This window comes from Poecilia reticulata, linkage group LG9 (assembly GCF_000633615.1).
Source record: "Poecilia reticulata strain Guanapo linkage group LG9, Guppy_female_1.0+MT, whole genome shotgun sequence".
Lineage (NCBI taxonomy): Eukaryota > Metazoa > Chordata > Actinopteri > Cyprinodontiformes > Poeciliidae > Poecilia > Poecilia reticulata.
In genome coordinates, this window is record NC_024339.1 from 31,965,171 (window position 1) to 31,974,804 (window position 9,634).

At 39.0% G+C, this 9,634-nt stretch overlaps 1 protein-coding gene across 1 annotated transcript in view; it reads right to left on the reverse strand.

Moving 5' to 3' along the window:
• Window positions 1–9,634, reverse strand: part of adamts3 (ADAM metallopeptidase with thrombospondin type 1 motif, 3) — a 206,079-nt gene that overhangs the window by 71,649 nt on the left and 124,796 nt on the right. The window contains exon 10 of the mRNA XM_017306899.1: window positions 7,653–7,788. Within this exon, the coding sequence (XP_017162388.1) occupies window positions 7,653–7,788 (136 nt within the window). The remainder of the gene's footprint in view (window positions 1–7,652; window positions 7,789–9,634) is intronic.

Below are 9,634 nucleotides of genomic sequence, written 5' to 3' on the forward strand. Positions count from 1 at the left end.
GCTACTGCCTCTAGTGGCGTGGAGGTGGTAACACAACTAATATAATTACATTACTAAATCAGAATACCGCAAAGTCTTTATTATTTATTATTAATTTTTATTCTCTTAAGAATGTAGAGCTAATTAAATGACCTAAACACCTTAAAGTGGTTCCAGTTTCTCTCGATGGCCAACCTGTTGAAACTGTGGCACATTTTAAATACCTTGGGTCGTTCCTGGACAGTCAGCTCAACTTTGCTGAAAACACTGACTATATTTTGAAGAACTGTTTTCAGAGACTCTACCTTTTAAGAAGACTTAGAGATCTTGGGGTGAAACAACGAGACTCTAGTTGGGTCACCCCTATGTCTTGGATTTGGGGGATAAAATCATATTTTATTTATCACTACAGAAGGGTTCAGTGAATGCGCATATGAAACTTGTTGGTTCGGTTCCTCAAAAAAGGTTAAGAACCACTGAGTTAAATTGATGCCCATTTGACAGGGTATAATATCTATAGTTTTTATTCTTTCAAAGAATTTAATTTCATAAACTGTCACTTTTCTTGCAAACTGACAGAATATCTACATTTGTTCTCTTTAAAAATGTGAAACTAACATACAAGTTGCTGAGCTTTTTGTCAGAAATGCAACGTGGCGGTATTTTATTCTTTTTGATGGCTCTTGTACTCCTTCGTAGGGAAAAGCACTTAAATGTGAACGAGAAGAAGTATACTGAGTAAAATCAAAATGGAGAAGACGGACTGTCAAACAGACGCAGAACTAGAGACTGCGACATGATGGGATCCATTTGGAGACGAAAGCTGGACAGGAAGTTCAGCGCTGTGACGTGCTGTGAGGCGCGGGCGGCCCTGATTGGCTGCCAGCAGTCCTTTATGTCAGAACGGCTCGCCGCTGGAGGACGGCATGAATCACCACAAAAAACACAAATGAGAAATCAAACCAGGAATGCAGGAGCAGCGGACAAACTGAATCAGATACAGGCTGACATGGAAGCTTAATGTTCACTGATCCTGATTAAATTCTGTTTTCTGACTCTCTGCCTCACAACGTCACATTTTCCACATGTTCAGAAATTAATCTGTTCATTACTAACCACATTTAAAGACGCTACGTCGTTTTGTGATATGGTTTGAGTTTGTACCTCTTAAAAGTTACGTAGAAATTGTTCTGCTTAACCTGAATTCTTGATTTCTGACATTTGAAATTCAATATATTCTCAGATTCTTGGACGTAGAGCTGCAAGCTGCATTTCTGCTACAGTAAACAAAATCTCTTTGGGTTCTTTCCCCTTATGATAAAAATCACAACATGTTTATTTTTATATGCTTATGAGAGAAGAGTAAATAAGTACTTATTTACCGTTTTTACAGTTTTCATTCAAAAAATAGTCAAATCACAACAAAAGTCAGTTCTAGAGGGAATTAAAATGGGACAAATGATCCCAACGGGATCCAGCTTAACTTTTATTTTCATAATTTATTTAGCATATACTGTGCATAGGACGGCCGGATCGCCGGCGATCTGAGTTGCATGTAAATATTTTTCAAATGCCGGTAGAATTCAAACCACGTAATGTAGAGCAATTTTTTTTTTTTTTTGCATATAAAACCGTAAGAATTTTACTTACTTTTCCGACAATCCACATGTCCAGAAGCGCTGCATGGCCGCATTACGGCTTCACAGATTTATAGTAAACGGAGGAACCAAACACACGAGGCATATCCATTCGCTATATCCATCTATATCAGGGGTCCCCAAACATTTTCCTGTGAGGGCCACATAACTTTTCCCTTCTCTCCTGGGGGCCGGAGTCAGTTTGTAACAGAAAAAGTATGTCGATTGCAGGAATCCCTAAATGTAAAAATGTATTGTTTTCCAGAAAGCTCAATCAAATAACCCTCTCTGGGTTCTTCACAGAAAAAATACAGGAAGGATTATAGTCCGTATTTTCCGAACTATGAGCCGCACTGGACTATAAGCCACAACCCCAAAGTTTTTTGTTTTTTTTTACCAGTAAATATACACATAAAAGCCGCCGATATCTCTGCCGCTCCAGGTTTTCCTCAACGATGCAGCAGCAGCAGAGGGGGGCGGACACCCAAAATCTGAGTCATAACAGGTCAATTGAATATCACATTTATTAGGGTTGAAAGTTGCCAAGATTAGATTTAACAGAACTGATTAGTTTCCAAACGGTAACTGTAACAGTAAAAGTGCTGATCCTTCGTGTTGCTACTAGCATGTGGTAAATCAGTGGTTCCAACCTGTTTATTACCGCGGACCGTCAAGACGGACATTTTGTTGCGGCCCGGGAGAGGGGGAGTGGGATGAACAGTCAGATAAGGCTTCTGCCCAATTTGGATTGTCTTGGAGTTTTTATTTCAGCCTGTGAGGTTTTTCCCTGACTTGGAACGAAAATACGACCTACTGAATGTGACAGGTAGCCAATCAGAAAGCGCGGTGACGTCAGAACAGAGGGGAATCCCAAACAGCTGACATATCGCGCAACTATCCGGTGGATATCGGAGATCATATGTGGAAATGTTTATTATTAAATCTAAAGGTCATTATTATGTTTATTCAGTTAAAAATGTTAATTATGAAAAAACACATTCACCTCCAAATCATAGTGCAGCAAATAGAGCGTCGTCTTTTATCCACCGCCTTTTCTTTTTGTTTCGTCTTTTATCTCTTAAAATGACTCCACAAACTATCACTATCGCTTCTACATCATCATCCGTGTTTGGTTATTCAAAATTCCCGCTATGTTGGGTGTTTTACTGGATTATCCTCTGGAATTGGGATGTTCGTGACTGGAATCGGTTCGTGTTGCTCCTGCCTTGTGGCTGAACACGAACCGATCGAACCTGTTGGACTTTTATCAGCTCTGTGGTCTCAGAGGTTTGGAGAATCGGTCGACAATTCTTAAATCTTTCCGTCTAAACCAGACTTAAGACTCACAAGCTCTACTCATCTCCTCTCGACCACTGCCCAAACGCTCTCACTCTGGTCGCTATGGTAACGTTTATATATCCCTTCAAAATAACAGAAGCGCCACAAAAATGAACATTTTACTTTCTTGAAAATTTTAACTCACGATAATGACTAACGGAGCCCTGAGCTTGTTTCTCTGCAACGAGACGGTTCCATCTGGGAGTGATGAGAGACAATGACACCTGAAGTGTTGCTTTTACCCACAGCCTGCTTGGTCTCTAAGTGGTGAAGCAGCTTGAAGCTTCATTGCCTCATTAGCAGCCGGTCGCTGCATGTTATGCAGAGCGGCTTGTAATGTGGGACTCACCTACCGGTCCGGGATGAATCCATTCTTCTGTCTCTTTCTCTGGGCCTTTTCCCCTTTGCAAAGAAACTTTCCAAAGACATCTGATCTGTTTCTTACTCATTTTGTTGCTTGTGGGCTCAGTGTTGGCACGCAAGTAACCGAGACTTCCAATGATTCACTTCCTGCTAAAGAGCCCCCTGGTGGTTGAATAAAAATCCACATATAAACGGCTTATAGTCCGGAAAATACGGTAATGAAAAAAAATCTGAATGCTCTCTGGTATTGTTCAGGGGGCCGGACCAAATGTGGAGGCGGGCCGGATCTGGCCTGCGGGCCGTAGTTTGGGGACCGCTGATCTATATGGTTTTTAGATCTGCGCAATCACTTCCTGGTTTGGATCTCCCATCCTCACGTCGACAGCATAAGATATCGTGAGATATTTTCACGGGACTTCATTTCCCGTCGGACTTTATTTCCGGGTACAAAATGCTGTACCATACACATTGTGCCAGGTATACAGCGTACCTGCACCACCTATGAGGAAGTGGTGTACAAAACGAAGCCACTTGTGCTGTACATGTTTTTTTTTTTTAAATTATAGATCTTTATTGAGAAACAGTAACGGTACAAACAGGACACAAATAGCATACATTGTCGTAAAATGTCCGCCACAATATACAAAGTCTACATGACACGCACATTTCTATTCTGGCTTTGGATAGATGTTATAAACTTGGCAGTTTAAATACAAGTTTTTGTATTGACAAGTTTGGTAAATAAGATTAGGAAATTGTTATATTTGCAATATATTGGAAAAAAATTATGAACCGAATTACGTTTTTGGGATTTTTCTTTGCAGTTTTTAGCATTTTATTTAGTTGTTATGGATTAATAACATATAAATTGTGAAAGACCTGGACATAAGGATTGTATTGATGTATTGGTTATTGAAATGCTCCAAATAACGGCTGTGCAGCATCCAGAAATGTAAAACATAAGCTCATGTGAAATATGTAAATACATAAAGCTGTTTTCCATCTGTTGTTACTGAGAAAACAAAATCTCAGCTTCCAACATAACAGATGGAGTTATCACAAGATAATCAATGATAAACTCCATCAGCATTTAAAACCAAACATCTGCTGGAAAAACCACGAGGAAAAACTGCATTAAGACAAAACTTTGAGCTTTTGTTCAAATAAATCACAGGACATTTTCCAATAAATAGATAAAAAGATGAGTAACATGAGTCAGTGTTGACAAGCCTGGCTGGTATTTAACTGACTGTAGACGTGATTTAAATAAACAATAACAGCCAAATTGATTATTGATCAGCAGAATCAGACTATCTGAGAGGAACGAAGGTTTGATGACGCAACGTTGCTCTAAAATTAAAAATCTGCTAAAAGTACAAGGTAATTCATAACTTTATAGCCGAGATAAATGCTGGCATATTTTCCCAAGTTGTGAAGTTATTTTTTCTTTGACTTCAAAATAATTTTTAGTAACAAATCTGTTGTGGGCTTGAGAGAAAAGACACTAAACAAGAACGTAGAAAACAACTCAGGTTTCCATCAGCTGGATTATATTACAGATAATTACACTTTTAATTTACTCAACATTTTATGGCCAATAAAAAGGAAGATTTCCATCTTTTTTTTTTCAGGTGAAAACTTAACTTCAATAGGGAGCTTTAAATTTCCTGTAAACTGAGAATCAGCATCATATGAAGTATTCATCGCAGATTTTTAAAAACTCTGCCACCCAAAAATTAAATAGTCTGCAGTGGAAAAGATGAAAATTTGCGAGAAAACTTTTGAATTTGGATATTTTCCAAAGTGGAAGAGAAAATCCAGATTCTTTTCCTGTTTCACCTCCCAGTTACAAACTCATTTATACTTTATAAAACATTCAGATTTGCATTTCCTAAGTTTAATATTTCAATCTTAGAGGACTTCCACCTTTTCTATGCTGAAAATAACTTTATAATCTATAAAACCTCATGAGTTTTTGGTCTCACAAGCTTTAACTATGGGGAACTTCAATCTTTTTCTGGCAAATTTATAACTTTTTTGTTGTTGTTTTTTTGTCAGAACTTCATTACTGTCCCTACAGGGAACTTTTCTTTGTTTCTGTGTGTTTTATGGCTTTCACTTGGTTATATACAATTGGCAAATGAAGCTCCAATTAAAAGTGATTAGACCAAATAGACAAAGCAATCACATTTTAAATGTGCTGGAATAATTGCCTGAATAATAAACCCGTTTTTCCGTCTCATTAAGGCTTTCTGACTCTCTGTCCAGATGGTAGGAGCTCAAATTCACCATGAAGGTTTGGATGAGATGCACAAAAGGATCCAGTTAACTGCAGGAGCTGAAGGCAAACACTCAATCTGACATGATGTCAGCCTAAATCTAACCTCAAGCAGCTAGTCTTCAAATCACGATCTCAGTCACTCACCCTCCAGGTTTCGGTCCAGACCCCGAACAAATGCATTCCTCCAAAATAACTAGGAAAGAGAAAACACCCCGAGGTCTGAAAATCACCACTGGTCATGATTTCAACCTGCTAGGAAACCCGAAACACTGAGAGAAGCTTCAAATTAAAACACAACGAAGGCTCAGGCGGGGACACAAAGGACTCGGTAAAAGTTAACATCAGATGAGCAGCGTAAGGTTAATTTATCTTACAGCAGAAGGAAAAACGTTTCCATGAAAAAAAACTGAAATCACTTCCCAGCTTTTGAAAAAAAAACGAGAAAACTTTATGAACTCCCAATATTACAAAAAAACAAAAAAAGTTACTAAAATGGAGGAAAACAAGTCATTAAAGTCAGACCAGCGCCTAACGAGCGTCGCCACCCAAACGTCGTGATGACAGTAAACGGCGACAGGCTGAGTGTCACGCTGTCGCTGGCGAATGGCGGCCTGCCAGGCGGAGACATGGAGAAATGAGCAGACGACCACATCAGCTGCTTGCCAACGTGTCCAGTGTTGCTCCTGAGTCTGCTCACAGCTAAATGTCAGAGTCTCCGAAGGCCGTCATCGGAAAGCCACTGCAGGACTTTCTGGAACTCTGGATCGTCTCCATTTTTAAGACGTAAAATAAATTCTGAAGAGGAAAATATTTCATTTCTCTCAAAGCAGAGACTGAATCCTGAACGGAGTCCAGCTTTCCTCCTTTCGACGCAACGCCACTCAGAGTTGCACGACTCTGAGACCAGTTTTGGTCTAAGAGGCTGGATTTATTTCAACACCTCAACTGTAGAAATATCACTAAATTACTACAATATTGTTCAACTTGCTAATATTCTTGCTTTCATTAGATGCAAAACATATCGATTCAAATCTAACCAATAACGTGACTCATTACTGATTATGTGTTTTTTGTTTTTTTTTTACTTTTCCCGTCTGCAAGAACAGCTCAGAACCAATCGCATTTTTCCTTTTTCTCCGTGTCGACTACGCTATACACATAGCCGTTGCCATAGCAACTGGCTGACAACAGCTCCACTAATGCATCAGGATTCAACACCAACAAACATTTAAGGCAGAAAGAACAAAACATTCAGTCCGTTGCAGTTTTATGCTTTCAGGTGTGATGTTTTTTGTGATTATTAATTAGTGATCGTCTGGACACAACGATGGCCGATTAATTAAAAACCTGCTCTACTGACGATCTGTCAGAGAGCTGGTGTGTGTGTGTGTGTGTGTGTGTGTGACGTCTTTTTGTTTGTTTGTTTGTTTGAGCTGAAACATTGTGAATTCTGCAGCACATCTACATGTTAAGGTTGTCAAAGTCAAGCTAGCATAGCTGACGTACTTCCCTTTTCCTCTGGATTATTTATTTATTTTTTAAGTTAAAACTTTCTCCTGACTTTGTTATCTAGTTGTTATAGCGTTGACAATTGGTAGCAATGAACTCCGTCCCTTTTTATTTATTATGTAAGGCAAACATTTAAGACTTAGCACGTAATATTGTCAACTTACTGCAATGTGTCTAAAAGTGACGGATGGGAGCTGAATAAATGAATTTAAACACGTTTCCATAGCAACAACTTTCTCAACAGGTTTCTGTATTATGTTGCATCAGCGCCTTAACGACCTACGCCTCGTTAAGGCATTTCTACCCGCAGACTGACTTCACATTACGGCATAGCTAAAGAATAGCTTGAATTAATAATGACGTTCCTCTGAGTGTTTAATATCCAGGTGTGTTTTTTTTTTTTTAATTTTCCCAGTTTCTTGTGTCATATAGAATGGGTCTCTGGTCTTGACTTGGTCTCGGTTTGTATACTGGCATATAGTATATAGTTTTGGGATGGTGAATATATTCTGTGGGTAGGTGGACAGCTTCAGGGATCGACTCACCGAGGTGCAGATCTTGTATCCCACGCCGAAGTCGAATCGGCATTGCTCATCCATGGAGTAGTTGATGCCGGGGAGTTCAGGAAGCTGAGGCCAGTCGTGTTTGAAAGGGTCGTCCAGCAAACAGTCGTAGGTTCTGTAAGGAAATGAAACAAGGCTGTGCTTCAGGAAGGTCAGAAACCTGAGATTACAGGTTCAATATGGAGTCCTGAGGTGCAACCTTTTTATTGTGTTTCTGGTACGCCAGTAAATCTAACGCACAAGCTACATCCGCTAACAGTGACGGATGACGAAGCCGCTTCTCTTGGATTAATCTCTGCTTCAAAAATCGACCTGATGGGACGCTGGAGAAGACTATCGTTATGTTCAAGTTGGGCTAAAAGGAGTTAGCCTAAAATAGCATCTCTATGATAACATGTAGCAGCTGCAGAGATGCTAATGCTAACGTTGGCGTCCCCATTTCTAAAGACGCTCCATGGATGATCAGGAGTTTCTGAATCACTGAAGAGCTCATTGGGTAAGCAGCACTTTGCACCAATCTGATGGGTGAATCAATGAAAAACAGTAAATATTCTCTGTAGTTGAGCTCATACGTCTATTTATTCTATAATTTAGCAGTAAAAAGGGTTTTTGTGATGGAACATTTTCTGCATTTTTAAATTAAAATGGGATTTATTAATTAGACTGCACAGTTAGCTCAATTAAAGTTTAAGGTTTTATTTGTGTTTTTTAAATGGGACAATACTGAATATTTACAAATAAATACATGGAGTTATAGCCAGGGGGGCAATTTTACAAAACTCTAACCAAGTCCTACCACAAGGTAGAAGGTTATCGACTTATTGTTGTTATCAGTTAAGATGGCTGCTGACACATATTCTGAGAAATGCACAGCGGTGTGTGTGTGTGTGTGTGTGTGTGTGTGTGTGTGTGTGTGTGTTCTGTCGCCCAGCATATAATCTTATGGTGAATACCACCAGAGACTGTTTGGCCTCTTTAACAGTCTCAGTTTTCACGTGTTATAATAAGTATGCACACCCGGCTCTTTAAAAGACCATTTTTATAAGATGCTAGTTGTGTGAAGAATGAGTGGAATACGCACAGGATCAATAGGAAGAGTGGATGAGTGAATTATACAAGTTTATTAACTCGTTTAATTACCAGAAACCAGCAGAAAGTAAAAAAAAAGAAAATACGTTCTAGGTTGGGTAACAACCAGAACAGCTGCTGTGACGTCGTACATGTTGTAACATTAATACACATTAAACTGCTGCAGGTGAGCTTTCAGGAAGCAAAAGTTGTTTTTCCAACATTTAACCGTCCCAAAAATAAACGATGCATGTTACATCACCAGCTCCAAAACTGGTGGTGAATAATTTCATGTTTTTGTCTGTTTTGCATGAAAAGAGGTGCAGACTGGTCAGGATTACACTGTGGTTGACGGCCGACTGTCACCGTTATCTGCCGTTATGTTTTTAAGAGACGGATTAATCCTGAGAGTCCAGAAACATGTAAACCTCAACATCCAGAGTTTATTTTTATTCATGAGCAGGTGTCAGGATTCTGGTTCCTGCTTTAAATCATGAGCGACGATGAGAGATAAACAGAAACTGCTGAGGTTTGGATACAAGCTGACATTTCAAAAGATAACAGAACATTTGTATCTGCATCTGTTTATGCAGGAACAAAATTAAGGTTGGTTCATCCATGTATGTGTAATCAACCTATAAAATATGTTTCACTTTGTGATAAAATTCATGAAATTGATTCACTCATAGAGTAACAGGTGGATTTTGTTTATCAGTTATAATACAAAAAACTCAATTTAACAAATCTTTGCTGCTGTTTTACTCAAAAAACTCCACATGTTGCAGTTATATTGTTTAATTCAGTAAGTGAGTGAAAACGCTTTATTTCCTCTGGGCGCTGCAACAAAAATATTAAATATTTATGAATGTAAAGGAGCCAGAGAGGCAGTGTGTGTC